This window comes from Azolla caroliniana, unplaced genomic scaffold, assembly GCF_043228905.1.
Source record: "Azolla caroliniana isolate FFs.n. ecotype wild unplaced genomic scaffold, voAzoCaro1.0.p SCAF_1, whole genome shotgun sequence".
Classification (NCBI taxonomy): Eukaryota; Viridiplantae; Streptophyta; class Polypodiopsida; order Salviniales; family Salviniaceae; genus Azolla; species Azolla caroliniana.
Genome location: NW_028230436.1, coordinates 5266117 through 5287116, shown reverse-complemented (window position 1 = coordinate 5287116; position 21000 = coordinate 5266117). Strand labels below are relative to the sequence as shown.

Sequence of the window (21000 nt, the reverse complement as noted above, 5' to 3'; positions counted from 1 at the left end):
AAAGCAATAATGCCTATTGATTGTATCCAACCTTATCTCACTACCAATAGGAGTAGTAATGCTCGTAGAGCCCTTACACTACTTCGCACTTGATCTCACAAGTTAGATATTGAAGTTGCATCATGGTATCATAAATGTAACTAATTTGAAGACATGCAAAGTATGTAATGAAGGCATGGTAGAGGATGAATGTCACTTGCTCTCTACATGCTTGACATATAGTGCAATTTCGTTTAAGATATGCTAACATACTAAGAGGGAGTGATAACTTAAGTGGCATACTTAAGACATCGCTGAGAAGGTGGAGCTCATATGTGCATGCTTTATTCACACATAGAGACTTTGTACTTCGATGTATGAATACCCCTTCTTAGGAAGCAGACGCATATGAAGAACACATGTATACTCTGGTCCTATAGGTCAAAATTAACCTCTTTATGGACAATAAAAATTCTAATTCTAATTCTAATGATATCATGTTTCTTTTGGGAGATGTTCTTCAATCTCTTGGTTTAGTAGCGATAGAACATACAACCACTTCAACAACGAGAGATTATAAAAAGCCTATAAAATACAAAAGAGTCAATATAGAGAAAGATAATTGCCTGATTGCATTGAGCACACTATTGGGCTTGTAGGCATCAATGTTTATTGTTACATGTATGAACCCATCTTTGTAGTGGACCATCTTTCTGGAAGAGGCTCCCTTTGTGGACCCAAGTTGTCCAATATAGATCTACCATTGCATTTTGTGATACCCTATTCTATTCATCATTCTGAAGAGATGTCGGGTCTAGGAAGGGTGACAAATTCACAACGTCGAGGACATTATTGGACCACTTAATCCCTTTGAGAGCCACAATGCTTCTCATTGTTACATTGACATTATTTCCTTCGATTACTTTAACATGATCACAAGTGAAACATGACACATGAATGAATGTGAAATATTTTCAAGCAATGTTACCCAAGATTTTGTTCATCATCAAGGCACCATGAAGCAAGTGTAATGTATTCCATATACCCAAATCTCTCTCTTAATATAATGCATCCAATAAGAAGACAACATTTTACTTCGCATGTTTATTCAACCTTTATAAATGATGCCTCGTGCAATTCTTGAAAGTCAATGGGAGCGTTTTCTTTATATCAAAACTTGAGTACGGATACCACGAACCCTAATCATGTCTACAACTTGAATGGGGGGGGGGGGGTGTTATAGTCTGAAGAAATAGTATGAAGAGAGGCACATAACACATACACACACACACATCTCAAACGTCCGAGATCCCTCCGATGCAAGGTTACGAACGACAATGTTCTATTATCTATATGTCTCACTTGGTGGGACTCGAACCCACGTCCAAGGGCTAAGAAAAAACATAGGGCTTTTTATGCGAGAGAGAAGACTCTCACACGCACACACAATGTATTATTTTAATGATAAGGCTAACAATACATATATATGTATATTACACCTGTGGGGTTCGTCGAGGATTGTACAGGGCTGTGATCCTGCGTGGCATTTGCATGCCTGCGGTTAGCCAGCCACGCGGGCCACGACGGTGACAACGTGGCGTTTTGGGGCTGACGTGGCTTGACACGTATACACACTTCCCTGTCTGCGTTGTTTTGCAGGCCCGTCGGGGCTATGGCGGCAAACACTCTCCATCTGACACATCCCCCTCTCTCGCTCTCTCGCCTCTCTGCAAACCCTAATTTTTTCCACGCAGTTTTTCCCCGTGTAACGATGCTGTCGTCTTCGTCCTCCTCCTTTCCCTCCCCCTGCTGAACCTAGTTTCCTATCCTCGCCATCGCCTGTCTTCTCTCTCTGCAAACCCTAGATTCCGTACAGTTTCTATCTGTTGGCAATTTGTTCTTCTGCAATTCCCTCTGTATATTTTTTTCTTCTTCTGCAACTTTCTCTTTCTCTCTTTCTTTCTTTCTATACCCTAAAATTTCGGCCTTTTCAACGCCATCGCCGGCCTTCCGTACGCTTCACTTCTCAGAAACGGTCGTTTTGTACGCATAATCGGAGTGTTTCGTGTCAGGATTCCTTCCTTCCGTTACTTCGCCTTCTGCGGCGCCTGTCGGACGTTTCTTGGACACTTTTCGTCTTTCTTCGACCCTATCTCGTTTCAGGTATGTTCCCTTGGTCGTTCTTTTGATTTTTATCCTCAGATCGGTTGAAATCATGGTTTTTCTACGGTTTAAATTGCTCGGACGTCGTAGGGTAGGGATTACTGCAGATATTTAGAATTGTATACTTTATTATTTTTGATTTTATTGTGCTAGTTTAGTATTCAGCCTTCTCTAATATTTTCTTTTAAGGTTTACTGTCATTTTTTAGGGTTACAGAGAAGTTATAGTGTTAGAATGGGCACCATGCTAATGAACTTTGCAACTACTAGCTGGTTTTTATTATTGTTTTCTCACTTGATAAGTTTCTTAAACACAAACACATTGATTTTAGCAGAAATATACATTTATAGGATTATATACGGTTTCCATGGAAATTGTATTTGAGGGTGCACGCTGCTTTCCAGAGTTGTTCCAGACACCGATATCTGGGATTTTATACGGTTACTGATCCTTGTGTATGCAAGCTATGTTGTGCTCTATGGCAACTCAGCACAAGCAAATTGAATAAAAAAAGGTTATCAAGGGTTACACAAGGTTTCCATAGCACTGATCTTTGTTTATAGAATCTGTTTTCTAGAGTTTTTCATATCATACTCTATGAATAGATTGGGGCAGAAATATCTATGATCTAAGTAACATAGAATGTCCAGATGACAGAAGAGACATGTAAGGCATGACTACAGTATAATGTACCAGGTTCTCTTAACACATCTGTCTTCATAATTTCTGGCACATAAAGCTTTCCATAGATTACTATAGGTCTTGAGGGTTTCTACACACTGTTGGGGCTGTGTATAAAATCCATGGTATTGATTTATGGAACTGCTGGCTGGTTCCCATCTTTTTGTATGATATACTGCTGCGAAAACAGAACAAGATGCTATTGTTTCTTGATATCTGACTTCAGGTTAGAAGTAGTTGATGATTGGTATAAGCCTTTAGGGCTACCATACATTATATGATTTCCTTTGGGCTTGACTAAATACATCACACAAATCAAGCTGATTTAATTTGTATTTCATGGGATCTGCGAATGCAACATATGCATAGATGTGACACACAAGGATTGTATTCTTTGAATTTTCATTCTTTGTATTTTTTATCCCTTTGAAAGTCCACAGACATGCTTATTCGAGTATTATCATGTACCTAGAGATTGGAATAGCCTTACAGAGTCTATTGTTTGATAATTGCTAACATAAATTTATTTGAACACAAGCTGATGGCTAGATTCGTTACTCTGGGACTGAAATGTACAGGATACTCATCTACCTTAGTTCCCTTACATATGGAAACCTTTTGTACCAGGTTTTAAAACCTGTTATGAAGTTAGGATATATCCGTTCCTGTACCCAGATTTTCTGGACATATTCATATTTTAAGGTAAAAGGAGATAACCACGGTGCTGGGATACCCAGTCTTTATGTTTATAGACATATTTATACTTTCAAACTCATTCACGTGGCATATATACCTAATAAACATGGCTGGAGAGAGCTTGTCAATACTAGAAGACTGTATATTTTCTTGTCTTTCCTTTACCAGAAATTGACATGTAACAACTCCCTCTTGTACTCGAAATTGATTTTCACTCTGGAGTATATTTTGCAATTTCTATTCTCCATATTTTTATATCGTCTTTGTGTGCAGGCCTTGATGATTTTGATGTTGCAACAAGGGCATGCTACTTATGTTAGGGTGCTTTGTAACGTATCAGTTACAATCGGCTCAAGTGCTTTTGAGTTTGGTTGAGATCTTATCAATTAGCTGGCACTTGCAGATCCTTTACCCAGGCAAGTTGACAGCAATCAGGCTAGTTGAGTACATTCATACAGCCAGAGATGATGGGGAAGGGTGCAGAAGGGGTCAACAGTTGTGACACGAACTCAAACCTTGGATTTACTCCCTTTTCCAAGGGTTTTGGCGAGGCTAGCATTAACAAAATGAGAAGAAAGGAAAAAGGACGAGGTTTGGATGTATTTTCACAGGTATTTAAAGCCCTTGCTTTAAAACCTACAAATGGGGAGGTGAAGGGTGCAGTTTCCAGTGGTGCAATAAGTGCAATAAATGCAAATGAGAATAAGCGGAAGCAAAAGGTCAAGAAGAGTGATGTTCCGGGTAGTATAGAAACTAGCAGGAGCAAGGATTCTTGTGGGAGTCCTTTTTGGATGCAGATGGAAGAATATTTTCGAGCTCCAACACTTGAAGATTTGCAACTTCTTCTTCCAAGAACTAAACTGGATTTATTGGGTTGTCCTAGCTCGTTAGATCCATTGCTTCAGATGCCTGTTACTGAAAACAGGCAAGATTCTTCTGGACACAATCCCAAATATCTATCTGTTGCTGATCCAGATATATTAGCGAAGGATAGCAAACAATCTACAAAGATTCTAAAGGTTCGTGAATCATTGATAAAAAATAAAAGGAAATTGGTGACAGCAAGTTCTGCCTCCAAGAGAAGAAAATTGGCAGCTTCCTCATATGAAGTGATTACAGCAGTGATATCGCCTCCCGAGAACGGAGATGAAGAGCTTTGTCATGTTTGTTATGGAGGTGACAGTGATGACCAAAATCAGATTTTATTTTGTGATTCTTGCAACGTTGCAGTTCATCAGCAATGCTATGGTGTTGAAGTGGTTCCCGATGACCAGTGGCTGTGTGCTCTCTGTGAGCATAGAAGGAAAATAAGCAAGGGAGCCCTCTCTAATGTTTCACCAGATTGTGCACTGTGCCCTGTGAAAGGTGGAGCCTTGAAACTAGTTGCTGCTGCAAAAGAGCTCTCGAATGCCAATTTGTCAGGAGCCGTTTTTGGCCATTTGTTCTGCTCTCAATGGATTCCAGAAACATTTATTGGTGACATGGAGAAGATGGAGCCCATTATGAATGTTGAAGGAGTGAGAGAGGAGAGATGGAAGCTTTTTTGCACTATATGCAAGGAGAAGCATGGTGCATGTATACAGTGTAGCCATGGTAAGTTTCTCTGATGATACTAATGTATGTTTCTGCTTCTGTCGTAAAATGCTAATGATTTTTGCATTTTGTTGTTTAAAATGATTTTCAGATTGCCTAATCAAATTTTGATGCATTAAGAATATTTGAGGACATCTAAACAAAGCATGAAATGTTTTATCTGCGTTGGTTCAGCTCTCTTTATCCTGCTGTAATAACACTCTATGTATTCAGAATATATTAGAGCTTCTAAACTACACAAGAAAATTTGTGTTTACCCTGTTTCACTTTTTTCTAACCCCCGACTAACATTGTAAGTAATAAAAAAGAACAACTTCAGTTATTAGTAGATGTTTACAAAGATACAATCTGCATAAGGAAAGAACTTCGCCAAACCATTTATTCTTATTCAGAACATGTTAACTGTTTGCAGTTGTCTCCAATGCAAATGATAAGAGATAAATATAAGCTTGTACTTTGGGGTTATGGTATCGTCTCCATTCATATTCTTGTGTCTCAGTATCTTTTTGTAAACATATTGTGCCATGTCATTTGTCACGGGTTATGGATTTGGAAGACATTGACACCAGTTATAACCTTCGTTGGACAGGTTTTTAAATTACATGCTCCCCAAGGGACATTATGAGTTTGATTACAGATTTTTAAGTTACACGTTCCCCAATGAGAGCCAGAATGTTATCTGGAGAGTTATAGCTGCTGTGTGATGCGTAGAAATTGATAGCCTTAGAGATTTTGACACACGGCTCTAATTTGCTTGAGCAGACAACTAAAATTTGAAGGTTAACCTTGCTAGCTCCTCTTCATCTATATTATGATTTATGTTGACCTTGCATAATTTTGATTCTAAATACAGTGGTGCACAAGAAAATGTCATTTAAGACCAAATGTATGTCCGAAGGATTAATGTGGTCCCATCATCTGTAATGTACAAGTCAAGCATTTGATTAGGAATGCAGTCCTGCGTCTTCAACATTTTTTAACCGACTAATCTATGTGCTGGAAAGATACATATGGAGATTGTCTTTCTTTGGGAGAATCTGGAGACACATATTTAGATATGTTTGAATTTTCACTGGCAGATCATGTAATCCTTTGAAAGTAAAGATAGTAAACTGTAGAAGTGCAATGATCTTCTTGAGGCTTATGTAGTGCACTTATGGAAAGGGTATTTTCTAATAGCATTAACTATCTCAAAAAAGATGTGGCATATATTGTTAGATGGGTCTCTCCTTTTGAAAGAAACACATTTATTTCATTAAAGCTATTTTATTCTTCCTTGAAAATATTTACTTTTATCATTAAGCCAATTTAAAGGGAACATCTGTTTATTGTATCAAAATAAATTGACCGTTGAATTACTCCGATTAGAGAAATGAATATTGGATTATTGCATCCTCTAACTTGAATAAGATTTTTGTCAATGGCCTTCACATTAGGAGGGATAGAGGGTCATGTGTCCACATTTATCTTTAGGCATTACTCTTATGCTATTGGATTTATGAAAGACGAACTACTGCGAAAGCATTTGCCAAGGATGTTTTCATTAATCAAGAACGAAAGTTGGGGGCTCAAAGACGATCAGATACCGTCCTAGTCTCAACCATAAATGATGCCAACTAGGGATTGGCGGATGTTATATTGATGACTCCGCCAACACCTTATGAGAAATCAAAGTTTTTGGGTTCTGGGGGGAGTATGGTCGCAAGGCTGAAACTTAAAGGAATTGACGGAAGGGCACCACCAGGAGTGGAGCCTGCAGCATAATTTGACTCAACACGGGGAACTTATCAGGTCCAGACATAGTAAGGATTGACAGATTGAGAGCTCTTTCTTGATTCTATGGGTGGTGGTGCATGTCCGTTCTTAGTTGGTGGAGTGATTTTGTGCTTGAAACCCTCTAATTCAGTTTGAATTATGCCATTGATTGCTTTCTTAAGTGGAAGAACAGGATGACCATATATCTGAAATAATTTACTGTGGCTTTCTCATGGGCCATAACCTATGAAAAACTGGACTGTGGCATATAGTTTCATGCTGATGATTGGAAGTTTAAAGAACCCCACAAGTATAATCCTATTGTTTGTGGTGGCACACAATTGCTCCAATTGCAATTCAAGGTAAGACCTGTTGCAGGGGTCGCACTGATACATCAGTTTGTTACCTTATGCAGTATTGCGTGACATGGAGAATGAAAACGTTTGATTATGAAGGAGCTCAGATTATGGATGCCTTTATATGAAAGATATATACATCAAAATATGTATCTGAAGTCCTTGTAAGTTTAAGACTTCAGCCATTTCTGTTGAATGACACTATCAAGGCCAAGACATTCTTGACATGCCTCTATAAATTAGTAATCTTCATTGAACGTGAAAAAACAAATACTCCGCGTGAACTATCCTTATTAATCAATAATTCATATATCATGGAGTCATTGTAAGTATCTTTTCTGATGCAACCAAACTAATAACTTGAATGCACCATGGTTGAAGGTATTAAATATAGATTAGATATCATATATTATGGCGTGCGGACTATCAACCAGATTATGTAATTGCTTGTTCTGGTTGATTTCTCTGCAGTTGATATCTATGAACACTGTCTGTTCAATTTTAAATGCCACTCCACAGCATTGAAATCTCATTTATTCTGTGTATTTTGTGGAAATTTAGGTACATGTGCGACTGCGTTCCATCCTCTTTGTGCAAGGCAAGAAAAACTACGAATGGAAGTTTCCAGCAAGAGAGGTGGTGATGAGGTGTGTTTTGGCTATTTCTGAAGTAGATTGGTGAATCATTTTCGTTATCAATTCTATTTCTATTTCTTCAAGATTTCTTGATTGAACCATGTGATATATGTTTATATACAGCTTGAATTTCGTGCATTCTGCGCAAAGCACTCAATGCAGACTTCCAAACCTTCAATTGGCAGACATTCGTTGACTGAAGTTGAGAATCAGACAATAAGTACAAATGACTTGTGGCATAAAATGATCAAAAATCCTTCAAACAAAGGTGAGCAGGTTGCTAGCATGCAGTCAAGCATATCAACCTTGGCAGGTCACGATGGAGATCTAGTCGATGATGATTTACAGGCAGAAAATAATGGTCACACTTCTATGAATCAGGGTTCAGGTACCAGTGCTGGACGAGATGAAAAGTCTAATGTTATAAACATGAAAATGGAAGTTACTGCTTTTGGCATTAGGTTTTTGATTCATGGAAGCCTTGTGGTATAATTGCTTGCTTTGTTTCCAGGTTTATGCAAGTCTGTAGAGGCTGGCACTAAATGTCAGAAAAATGTATGTTCATATTATAGTGGAAAGTCCTTTACCTTGGATTTAATTTAGGAAATGAGTTCTAAGCAGCATGAATGTTTTTGGTCTGCAGATCGGAGTTATTTATGCAACACTCTCTTCAAGCCATGAGGTTTGGTCCACATTCTTTAGAACTGGGAAAATATTCCAAATGTTTAGTTAGTAGCTCTAATTTTCCTCTATGCTTGTGAAGGATGACGATATTCCTGAGAAAAAAGAAAAGGGTACTGTGAATGCAAGGAATATGGATTCTAGCTGTAATTCTTTACCCCTCAATGGGCAACTGCTAAATATTGAACGAGCAGATTCAGCAAATGAAGAGGAGTCAATGAATTGCAATGACTCGGATGGTTCATTTAGGACGTACCATAACAAGAGGCACAAAGTACAGCAGAATGGAAAAGTTCTATCTCGGAGGAAGCTGAAAGAAGACCTTACATCTGGAGCCATTTTCCCGCGTAAAGACACTGACTTGCAGGAGATAGAAAATCAGGACCTTTTATCTGCTAAGAATCATGTGGTAAGTTGGAAGATACAAATCAACAGTGAGATTATAGACTTGAGTATGCAACTCTTCTTATTCATTGGAAGATTCAATACTTTGTCATGGCACATGGGAAATGCAGTATATTAGTAGTCAAAATTTGATTAGAAGTTTTTGCTTCTCAATAAGTAGCACTTAATTTCCAGGATTCAGAGGCTGTACATGCTGGTGTTGAAACGAGTATGATGGATAGTGAACAAACAAGTGAGGTATGCACTAGTCAAGATATAGCTTTCTCGATTCATAATGAGGAGCAAATCAGCAGCTTGGAGATTCTGAAGAAGGTGCACAAATTGAATGTAGGAATATTCTTCTTGTTATTATTTATGAACCGTCAATTTCTAAATTGTGAATTGTGTAGGATCTTGAAGTTGAAGAGGAATTACCATTTAATGTTCATGGGAACTCACCTCTCAGGTAACAGATGTTGTCTAATTGTGGAATTTGTCTCTCTATCTACCCCAAATTCAGATTTTCAAATTTTACACACAGGCCTAACAGTGGAACTGGTTCCTATATACATCCATTTGTACTGAAGAGGCTAATGGACGATGTATGTAACATAGCTGAGAGGAACTCTGAACCTGGATCTAGAACAGTTCTTGAAGCTTCTCCCCCTTATTGCAAGTTCTTAGCTTCTGCATCTCCCTGTATTGAGATACAAGAAACTGCTAAAATTCCTCGTGCTAAAAGATATCAATCTAAAAATAACAAGGCGCGTTGTATTTCAAGTTCTACAAAAAATAGAAGAGACGAATCATTTGAGGCACAAATAAAGCAGTTAGAGCATGCAAAAAAATTAGGGATACTGGATATGGCACCACAGGATGAACTGGAAGAAGAAATTATGGCTCTGCAAATGAGTTTAATTTCATGTGCAGAGAAAAACCGTCATCAATGTGGTATGTTAAAAATCTGGGAAGGATTCTGTCTTGGTTTTTCTTTTTATTTGGTATAATTATAATTATCTTCATATTGTATTACAGAGGGACTGATTTTGAAGCTTATTCCACGCTTATCAATGGATTTATGGGTCTCTTCACAAAAAGTCAAAGATCTTGCAGTTGTAAATCAATATATGGCCCTAGTTATGGAAGCCAAAAAACAGGGTAGGAAGGAGAGGCGAAGTAAAGAAGCTCAAGCAGTTTTAGCAGCTGCATCTGCAGTCGCGTCAACATCATCCAGGTCAGGGTCTTTGAGGAAAGATGTCCTTGGGGCTGATGATAAATCATTCTTTGTTAGAGAGTCATTTTGCACGCCTACAATGCCACCGACTTCACGTTTTTCTGGAGTTGGGAGCATAGCCAGACCAGGCATACTCAAATCAATGGGCAATGGTCAATCAAGTCCGTCACAAACTTCTTCTTGTGGCTTAGCAAGTTCATTCACACAGGATAAATTGGTTTTGGATTCTAAAAATTATGGGAGTGAACTAAGTTCTTGTGAAACTAGAGAAACACCAGTTTTATGTGACATCTGCAAAGATCCATCCCGATTGAATGCGATTATCACTTGCCAGAGATGCAAGGTAATGCGCATCTACTTCATTTTAAGGTTTGGAGGAGACTATACTCATCTTTATTATTATTATTATTATTATAAAGCACTATGCTTTTGTTATTTGCTTCAATATAAGCATCAGTCAGTTCACAACTTTTATATTTGGCTTCAAAGTTTTGCCTCCCTTAAATGGTTGACATGTGATTTCTATTTAATGCAGGTCGCTGTCCACCAGCAGTGCTATCCTTTTGATAGTATACCTTCTGGTGATTGGCACTGCCAACCTTGTTCCGAAATTTTACAACAATATCAAGGCAGCAAGGTGCCTGAAGTAACTGATAGAGCTACTCCTGGACACGAGGTGGTATGCTCTAAGTGCCTTCAGCGGTCAGGGGCCTTCATGGACAATGGTCGGAGCTGGGTTCACGTCTTCTGTGCTCAGGTGGGTTAAAAAAAATGAACCAGTGTTCATTGTTGTGGGAAAGTGCAATACCCATAGCTTTGATAAGTTTTAGCAATATAAATAAATGGTATGTGAACTGTGTAAAATAAATAAATAAAACTAAAACAAATAAAAATAAAAAAATTAAATATCATCATTCAATATTCAGGAAATGTCTCCATTTCTCTGCAGTTTTCACAGTTAACTTCAAGTAATGTATTAATTCATAAAGTTGTTTCTTACAAATTGATCTTGGAAAGGAAGCTTTGTTGAGTGGATTCTAAAAACAGCCATAAGTTCCAATGTTAAATTGATAAATATATAGAAAGAAGATACCTTAAAATGTTCCTTTCTTGTCCTTGCTTTAATGCGTTCTGCTTTCTGAGTACTCTTTTTGAATATATTCATCATTTCTTGTTTTTTCACTTCCAATGTTTTTGATTGTATTGCAGTGGGTGTCACAAAAGACTGCTGAAAAAGATGAGGCAACTGGCAGTTTAGAATTGGTAGAGCTTTTGTATTTTACCTAATAAAAGTTGCAAGTTATTATCACATTGATTTTAGCTATTCACATAAAAGTGAAAAAGATGCATGTGTGTGTCTGTATGCACTCATGTTTTTGTAAGCTTTTACCTTAAAGCAGCGTGTTCTTGCGTGCACTGCAATCATGGTCTTGTTGAAGCTGCAAATTAAATGCCACACTCTTGGATTTTAAACTTATGTGTTAGCTCTTTTTTGCAGAAACTTGAGAGAAATTTGCAGGACTGCTGCATCTGCCACTTAAAGCAGGGAGCTCATTTAAGGGTAACAGCCTTTTGCTATGGTATTTTCCACTACTAGTGTTGAGTAGGATACTAATTTTCGTTTAAATTTCTTTATGACTTTTTCAGTGCAGTTTCGGACATTGCCATCGCACATTTCATCCTCTGTGTGCTAGAGATTCTGGATTTTACATGATTGTGAAGCGTACATCTGGCAATCGGTTTCAGTATCGAGCGTATTGTGAGAAACATAGTCCCCAACAAAGGCAGAAGGTATTCACACACATATTTTTAAATTCTGCTGGTTAATTGCTGAAACTTTTTTGAAAGATAATTTGGAAATTTTATGCGTTGAAATTTATATTTATATATTTTCAGAGAGCTGGTGTTGAACAGCTAACTGGGGCTTTGTATGAATGCCTAATGCTATACTATCTGAGCTAATGTTGTTTATGTTGTGTGCCACTGCAGGCTGATTCAAAAAGAAGTGGAACATCAGAGGAGTTAAGTGCGCTTTTGCAAATGAGGGTATGAGATGATGCCATCAACTGTAGTTTGGCTTGATTATGTCTTGAAGCCAACATTCTGTTACTATATCACAATGCAACTATGCTGAGGTTGCTTAATCATTCTATTTTTACAGGCTGAGCTGGAAAGAGTGCGCATATTGTGTGAACGTGTTTCCAAGCGAGAACGGATAAAGGTTAATATTTATCTAATAGTGGTGCCAAAATCTCAATGTTTAGCAAGTATATTTATCTGGATATGGAACCTTGTGAGGAAAAGGTAGTACACACATGTTTTGTGTTTACAGTGAGCAGCACAGTATTGCATGTGCTTAAAAAATATAGGCATGTAAAACTTAGTGGGTATTTAATGTCATAGATGTGCTTATTGAGTTTCAGAAAGTGAACATTGTAGTGGTATTTGGTGTAGAGTCTGAGTCTGTAAAGTTAGATGATGTTTATATGTAATGATACTGGGTAACCTCAAGCTTTGTTTTCTGGAGATGTTTGTTCGGTTATCTCAGCCTTTGAAGCTGATTCAGCTCTATGAGATTGGTTTGTTGGCCAGCTGACTAGAACAGATAATCAGTCGCTGGTAAATTTGATAATCGTGTCATTTTGCAGCGTGACAAACTATTTTGTATGATGGACTGGTACACAGCGCAACTGTGCTCATTGTCGTCCTCAGTGATTGGGTCAACTGATTATTCTGCTGCTTCCAACACCCAAGATACTCCATTTTCTTTCCGAGAACCAATGCTACTGATTGCAAAGCCACATGGACTAGAAAGTGAATCATACAGCTGGAATAGCATTGCTAGTGATGGGAACAGGCATCCTGATACACTTTCTGGTGATTCAGTTTACCAGACTCCTATAAGCATGTCAGAACTGTCCAGAGAAACACCAGCCAGATCACAAATATCTGATGCAGCAGTTGTCCAGGAACAAGGACGAATCAGTACATCAGCGAATGAACAGAAAAGACCATGGAAGAATCAAAAGGTAACATGGAGTTTTGCTCTTGTGATTTGGATCTATTACATGCATTTCCGAAGTTTCAGTTCATCTTAAACTGTTTTATTTGCTCATACCAGGCGGAAATTTTGCACACAGAAATGGTCATGACACCCACAGAGGCATCTGTACAGAATCAAAGGCTGCCCAAAGGGTATGCTTATGTCCCTGTGGGTGTGCTTCCCAAGGGGAAGGTGAGTGCCCAAGAAGCATCGGCATCGAAGGATCAATGATATCCACTGCAAGCAAGAAATGGAGGTCATCCCATGCCCATTGACTTTTTTAACTTACATATTTTGGTGTGCTTTTTAGTGATTTAGTGAAGTTATCACTGGCACCACCTTGTAGTCGTAACATCTTAATAGTGCCCCCTAGAGTAGAGTAATATAGCTGCGGATGTTTACTCCAATGCATTTGTACCATTATTACTGATGTACAGAAAAGGTGAAATCTATACTGTTATAATCCATTTTTGTAAAATGCTAGTACTCGGCAGATGCCATGATATCCTGCCATTTATAGAGTATACTGCATTGCTCTGGTGTTGTGCATGATTAGGGCACGTTTGGGTAAATCCCATCAGAGTTGAAACATGCAAGTTGTAGATTCTTTTCTCATATTATTGCCTTGAAATATCGAGAAAATGATTGGCTTTGTTTATTGTACATGTGGACGTGGGGTTTCTTCATAAGCAGAGGGTGAGTTGAGCTGATTGCTAGGTTTTGGATCAAGTGAATGTTAAGATTCATTGATATGGAGAAATTTTCTCCCAATGTGTTTGAGAATTTAACCACTATCATCCAACTGTTCTGCAAGTTTCTTTTGACTACTGCTCGTGTATTATCATTTCCAGAAGAAAATGCTATTAGCATATAAGTTCTTTGGAATGAATGCTCATGTACTCATGATCATCGCATTGGTCTTCCAGTAAATTAAAATATATGCGCAAATGCATTTGGTTACGTCTCCTTAGTGAGAGATACTGTGTAACACTTGGGAGTCCAGAACGTGTCTTTATTTTAATGGACTTGTCTTGATAACTTTTGTATGTTGTGGAATTGGCTTCATCATTTTTAACAACTTGAAGTTGACTAGAATTAGAACTTTCTTTGAAATCCATTGTACAGGGGACAGGGAATACTAATTGGTTGAATGTTCATTGGTTTATTGCATGCCTTGGATAGTGAGTTTTAATGTGAACCCCAATTATTAAACTCTGAAAAGACTGAAATAATTTGTAACTCAAGTGTGATATCTAATGAGTGTTTGGGGGTCTACCTGAAGTTTATTTAGGAGACTCACTTGAGGTTTTGTTGAACCTAAACATAAGTTCATTGTCGATGCTACATTAAGTGTTGAAGTTGTGTATAGTAGGAAGCATGATTTTGTTATTCTAGGATCCTATCTATTTGCGGCAATAGTTCATCTTCAACATCTCCTGTTTTGAAGGTAATTGGTGATGTGACTAGTAATATATCAAGTATTTGGCAAAATATGGCATAATTTTTAATGCTAGTATCACTATCTTCCATTTTTTGTCAATTTATATGGTAGTATTGCAAATTTGTTGTACAATAGTCTTGTGAACATTAAAAACATGGAAAGGAACGCAAAACATCTATAACAACTTCTAATGCAATTTGATTTTCCTAATTTATTTGATAATTCAACTTCCTCCAAATGATTTAGATTGCAAAGAGCATATATTGGCTCCTTGGCCATTGATGTAATTATGATCTCCTAGAATATTTAAACCTCCATTGAATTAGTTGGAATGTTCCTCAAAATCTTCTTGTTTTTCTCGAAAATGGCCCAATGATCAACCATGATACCCTAGGTTTGGGAGAGAAACTCCTTGAATAACCCCTAGCACATGCTAGGGCATGGCTTATGAATAGCAACCTAGTTATGCTCCAAGATTCATCCTAGACCCAATGAGTTGTGATACACAAATTGGTTCCAAGTTAGTGTAAGCTTGGAGTGTTCATTATGTTAGATCGTGGAATGTTCATTTAGTTAAGACCGTAGATTGTTTACCTCAAGGACCACATCAATGTGGAAGTGGTCCACCCCCAATTACTTTGACCCACACCAAACATGGATTTCCTACGTGAGTACTCACATCAGAACGTAGCCTTTGGTTGGAGTTTTGTTGTGTTTACAAGATGGGTACGGTTAACCAAAGGAGCAAAGAATAGACGGAGTAAAATTATTCGTGATGGAAGAAAGACATATTTGTGCGAAATCGGGATGGATTTCTGATCGGTGACTAGAGAGAGTGAGGGGGCGGTCCCGAAGTTCTTCTTTTTTCATATGGTTACGGCCAATGAGGTTGTGCCATAATGCGAACAAAATGGGACATTGTCGGGGGAATCCCGAATGCGGCTTCTCGCCCATAAGAGGTTGGTCTTTCCTTAGGACTGACTCCTCAAGTGTAAAACTCATGAACAGAGAGAGAGAGAGAGAGAGCATCAGAAACAGAGCATTTGCCGGATGGCTCTCTAGTAAACTTTAGAGTACCCGAGAGAGAGAAAGAGAGAGCACAAAGGAAAGATTGACATCCATGGCATCGCGTCTCCCTATACATCAACAAGGACTAGACGATGAAGAAGAAGGAAGAAGAAGACGGCTCGCCGAAGGTAGAGATGGAGATGGAGATGGAGATGGAGATGAAGAAGGCCCTCTCATCATTGGCTACCCTGTGATCCGTGAAACAGTTGAAGGACAACCAGTATATGCTTTCTTACCCTCTGGACCTCCTCCACCACCATTTCCTTCCCTTTCGTATTCTCCGGAGAGAATACGAAGAAGATGGAGATGCAGAGCATGTATCAGGAGCTTCGCGTGTTCCCTTTTGTTCTTAATCCTTTTCGGAGGCATCATTGGGTTCTTCATCTGGCCTCGCTCCATCGAAACATTACGCGTTAACATAGACATTCAAAAAGTCAAATTCTCAATTGATAAAGAACCTTCAGTCTCAATTGACCTAGACATAGATCTGAGCCTTCGAGCACGAAATCCTAATTATTTCACATTTGAGTATGATAATGTGGTTACAAGTGTTCTTTTCCAAGGAGACGAGATTGATGAGCCAGAGGAGTCTGCTGGCGGTTTAATTGAAGCTTTTCAGACATCAACTGTCAGTGCGAGTCTTGAAATAGATGGGTATCAGATCCTGAATAACGTGTCTGCATTGATTGTCGATATTGCCAAAGGTTTAGTGCCTTTGCAAATTGTTTCAGTGTTCGATGGATATATTGATGTAATTTGGTTCCAGTTGCCTGTTGAGGTAGGTACAGATCCCTTACATTTTTGTATGTGTTTTTATCCAATTCTTTTCTTCTTTAGTAGGAGGTTTTACACAAAAATAAATTCTTTGAAGGTCAAATAATGGAAAGAAAATCATAATGATAAGAAATCAAATGGAAGTTATCTATTTTATAACTTCATTATGAGAGTGGAAGGGTTGGGCCATAGCTTTTTGTTTGCTATACTTCCCATTGTGGCAGTCCCCATGAACTGTCCTTCAATCCTCATGAACTATCAAATAATGCTGTATTTGTTCTGTAGAGAAAATCGAGAGGACATTAAAAATGAGACTTTTAGCCTTTTCTTCATCATCGCCATCATCATCATATGGTTTCCACAATTCTTATTTTTTGGTGGTGGGTGTAGTGAACCAGTATGGAAGAGCTCTAGAAATTCTATAGAGGCAAATAGGCTTGGAACCCCTGAGACATATCCCTTCCTTTATTTAGAAATCACATATAAGGCAAAATCACCTTTGTGATATAATGGAAATAAATCATATATACATATTGTTTCATTATGTAAGTTAGTTAATAGTTCTTGTTAATGAACCAGGTGAGAAGAGCTCTGGAAACTATATAGAGGCAAATTGGGCTGGAATGCCCAAGATTTGAGACCTTTTTATCCATTTAGATGTGTTCCTTCATTATTAGTATGTATGTAAAATTCCATCAGTGATGTAATGGAAAGAAATCATACATGCATATTGTTCCAATTAAAACATTCACATTTAGCTCATTGGCTTTGAGGAAGGATTGGGCAATGGCGAGGGCACTAAACCATTCATTGAACCGCTAATTTAGCTCTGAAATTTCACCTTAGAGATATCTTATATAATTGAAGAAACACTTCAAGATCTTGGATTCATGAAGCATCAATTTCACATATATGAAGCTGGACTTCTCCCGAATAAGGAAGTTGGTATCTATTGGCCCCAAACACTGGATCCACTTCTGGTCTTTCTTTATTGGTAGGTAATAGAAAAGAATAGTAAAATAGAGCCCTAACCTTAAAAATACAGGCAACTGTTTAAGTCTATTTCTGCAAATAAAGTTTGTACGTAGACCTACCTAGGTACTCTTGGATAGTAAAGAAGAGAGCAAGTTATGCACTCTAAAATGACCCCGGATTAGCTCGAAAGTTGAATTTCGAGTTCTACATCGAATGAGGTTAGTTTGAGTAAATTGATCCTTGCTCATGTTGCCAAGTGTCACCTCCTCAAAAAATGTCTTTGCCCATGCCTTTATAACTTTACCTGAATTTATGTAGGGCCTAACCTAAAGTGACTTGATAGGACACGGCTTTACTTTTAGATACACTCATCAGAACCCACTGCTAATTCGTCCATGCTGATCCTGGATATATTGGCCTTGTCTTCTCTCGTCGAAAGATCATCGACCGTTGGCCATTCACATTGCTGATGTAATGTCATCTTGCCAGGGAAATGTATCTCTTCCAAGAATTCACTTTTTTTAGCGTTATTAAGTAATCCGTTTTATGGTGATAATTGAAAATCTTGGCCAAATGGTCGTTGTGGTTATATTCATTCTCCACATTATACTGTCATTGACAAATAGGCCCTCAAAGTTCCTGTCAGGTGAAAAACTCCACAATCGTATTGAAAGTGGCAGAAGTCCGGGAGGCATTGCCAAAATTTATAGGGATCAAAAGTTAATAGGTGCAATCTTATGTACATCCTCAGGCCTAATCCAAATTTGTTGCACTTTCTAAATTAGTCCTCTGAAATATTGTCCATCCTAACAGAGCTAGATTATCATCAACCTGTTAATATTGCCTCTCAGAATATTCAATGTCTGTTAATATTGCCTCTCCGAATGGCTAGAATGCTGCCTCGTGCAGTCCCAAGTATCAAGAAATCATCTTCATACATTTTGACTAGGTCCAATCTCTGTCACAAAGACTTGCGCTCAGTGATGGGCACTTCCTCAAGTACTCTTGGCGTGTGTTCCTTGAGTATCTTGGGCAGGGGTGAGGTCATTATCTGACTAATACTTTTTGGCCCTTTGCACACTTCTATGGACAAGGCACGCTCTCTTCTCCATCTGGAAAATTTTATATGATGTTTATGACCCTTGATACAAAATGTTACGACAGAGTCTTATCGGAGAGGTCATTGGTAAGTGTGGATTTCATTAGGTTTTTTTCTATGCAACAAAGACACTGTAGATGTTAGGACTCAAAACCCATGACATTCCACAACATAGATGTTTTACCACTGCATGACACTAGGGAGAGAGAAAGATAACTAGCTTTATTACTAATGTACTCGGATATTGAATATGTGTAATGGTGAGAGAGAGTGAGAGAGAGAGTTGTGTTTTGTAGGGCAAGGTGACGTGTGACATTGTTGTTGATCCAGAAAACCAAGCATTACGCAGTCAAGACTGCAGTTAATGAAGAAATGTGTGTTGTGAAGTCAAAGCACAAAAAATATTGTCATGGCAAAGAAAAAGCAGAAACATAGTGTTATTGACACTACAAACAGTTACTTATCTGAAGTTGCAGCAATTTGATTGCTTCATTAACTCCAATTTGTCAAAAATTTTAAAATTTTGGTACCAATGGGGACTCATTCACCAAATATTTGACAAAAGGGTGAAAAAACTTGTAAAAAAAGGTATAAATTTCTGGCTTGCATTGTTTTAAAAGAAGGAAAATGTATTGCACTCTTGTCCTCAACCTGTTTATGTAGAGACTAAATAATAGAAACAAGACCTTGATTGCTTATACATGAACACACCTAATCAATTTATTTGAATTTTGCACACATCCATGACTATGCTGTTTAGAGAGATGCCGAATGTACATGTGCATGCAATAAACTGTATCAATGCTTGTGATACTGGACAGAGAGAAAGGAATGCTCTTTGTACTATAAAGCACGGTGTGGAAGCTTGACCTTATAATTACAAATGAGATCTATGCATGTGATGTTCTATGAACATAACACCAGCACTCAAGTTTATTTTTAAATGGACGTATGTCACACTTGTACGCGTTTAATCCTAAAACATATCAGAAAGTTCACAAACAGTAACCTGCTACGGGTAATGTTAATAATTCGACATCCCACAGAGCAGTTTGGGATCCTCTTAGCCCACAGGCTACCAAATTATAAAACCTCTATTATTTTCAAGTTGCGCCCATGAGCAAGAACACCATATAAAGGAAAGTATTGCCATCTTATATGGAGAATCATTAGATGTAGCAAACCCATGGTGATGGGTCCTTAAGTTTAACTAATTTTCACCAAAGAATAAACCCATTCACATGAGAATTTTTAAGATCCAACAAACTATGTCACTTCTCTCAACAATTGATATGAGGTATACAAATTTCATACGAATTCAACATAATCCATTCAATCTGAATGAACTTGTTTTTATCAAATGAGAGTAAGGTGTAAATGCCTGGACCACTTTTGATGGAATGCATTTCAGGAATAAATGCCTTGATCACATTTTATTATTGATTGCCAATCTCAAGCAACTATATTGTGCTATTAAATATGAGTACCAATATCACAATATGGTTAACTCATTGAGGTACTAGTTCATTGCTTTTATTTTTTAGTTTGGGACACCTTCCACCTGCCCTGGACGAGCATAGAGAAGAAGAAACTACAGAAGAGAGAGGATTCACCTACAAACCTTAGCCTTTAACTGTTTCACGGCCTGAACTCTTCTATTATTTACATTGGCCAGCTACCATCACTCATCACTTTGTCTCCACGACTTTCCATAGTTATGATTGCTCATCTAATACATAGATAATCAAACACCATCTGTTGGTGATGGAAAAATTTGTTGTGCACGTCAAACATTGGCACATTCACCATGTCATCCAAATGATCACTCTCCAAGGCACTAAGGAGAAATTGATAGCACACCAAGGCATTTATAATGGATGTAGTACTCCACTCACATTCAAATTATCTCCTTCCAGAAATAGATTCAACTAATGCAACTAAATCACTAATCTTGATTGTTTCTTGGGAATTTTGTACAATTTAACTAACAATTCATATGTATGGGTTTCACTTTGGAAACATTCCAAGAATTTAGCCTTTAATGCATTGAAAGTCATTAAGTAATTGATGTTGAATTGTTAGCAACAATCCTGGTATAGCAACAATCCAAACTATGTTGTCCTAGAAGATTCCTATTTTGCTTCAATCAATCTTTGCATCAGATGGTTAGTGTTTCCATATTCCAAGTAATGCTGCGACATGCCAATATTCATACTCTATCACATATATGGAAAGTGTTGAGTGGAAGTGTTTACTCTTATCACACATACTCTTCTGAGAGTTTAGGTGGAAGTGTTTGCTGTCACCTCTCAGCTATTTACTTTGGGAATGATTCTTCTTTTTTTCTTTGTGCCAAGCAAGGATAAAAAGTACCTAAACTATTTTCTTGTCAAGTCTTGAAATTAGAGGTTTTCCAATGACAATTTTACTCTAGACTATTTTT

The 21000-nt window shown here is 37.9% G+C and overlaps 2 protein-coding genes across 2 annotated transcripts; both read left to right on the top strand.

Annotated features, from left to right (window-relative positions):
* Positions 1 to 1650: 1650 nt before the first annotated feature.
* On the top strand, positions 1651 to 13858 carry LOC147868568 (PHD finger family protein). The gene is made up of 19 exons (XM_087320898.1): positions 1651 to 2142; positions 3793 to 5112; positions 7785 to 7870; positions 7982 to 8246; positions 8370 to 8413; positions 8502 to 8540; positions 8622 to 8948; positions 9119 to 9256; positions 9334 to 9389; positions 9465 to 9874; positions 9959 to 10500; positions 10693 to 10914; positions 11367 to 11420; positions 11656 to 11718; positions 11805 to 11948; positions 12147 to 12203; positions 12319 to 12378; positions 12806 to 13186; positions 13279 to 13858. The coding sequence occupies exons 2-19, from the start codon at positions 3984 to 3986 to the stop codon at positions 13429 to 13431; spliced, it is 4170 nt and encodes a 1389-aa protein (XP_087177024.1). The 5' UTR covers positions 1651 to 2142; positions 3793 to 3983; the 3' UTR covers positions 13432 to 13858.
* A 1838-nt stretch (positions 13859 to 15696) lies between these two features.
* On the top strand, positions 15697 to 19255 carry LOC147868567 (uncharacterized). Its single transcript, XM_087320887.1, has 2 exons — positions 15697 to 16487; positions 18854 to 19255. The coding sequence occupies exons 1-2, from the start codon at positions 15762 to 15764 to the stop codon at positions 18920 to 18922; spliced, it is 795 nt and encodes a 264-aa protein (XP_087177013.1). The 5' UTR covers positions 15697 to 15761; the 3' UTR covers positions 18923 to 19255.
* Positions 19256 to 21000: the final 1745 nt, after the last annotated feature.

Excerpts from the sequence above, each read along its gene's own strand:
- LOC147868567 (XM_087320887.1), top strand. The coding sequence starts at position 15,762 with ATGGCATCGCGTCTCCCTATACATCAACAAGGACTAGACGATGAAGAA. Across the intron at positions 16,488-18,853 it reads GGTTCCAGTTGCCTGTTGAG|GGCAAGGTGACGTGTGACAT; the intron begins GTAGGTACAGAT and ends TGTGTTTTGTAG.
- LOC147868568 (XM_087320898.1), top strand. The coding sequence starts at position 3,984 with ATGATGGGGAAGGGTGCAGAAGGGGTCAACAGTTGTGACACGAACTCA. Across the intron at positions 9,257-9,333 it reads GCTTGGAGATTCTGAAGAAG|GATCTTGAAGTTGAAGAGGA; the intron begins GTGCACAAATTG and ends TGAATTGTGTAG. Across the intron at positions 9,875-9,958 it reads GAAAAACCGTCATCAATGTG|AGGGACTGATTTTGAAGCTT; the intron begins GTATGTTAAAAA and ends ATTGTATTACAG.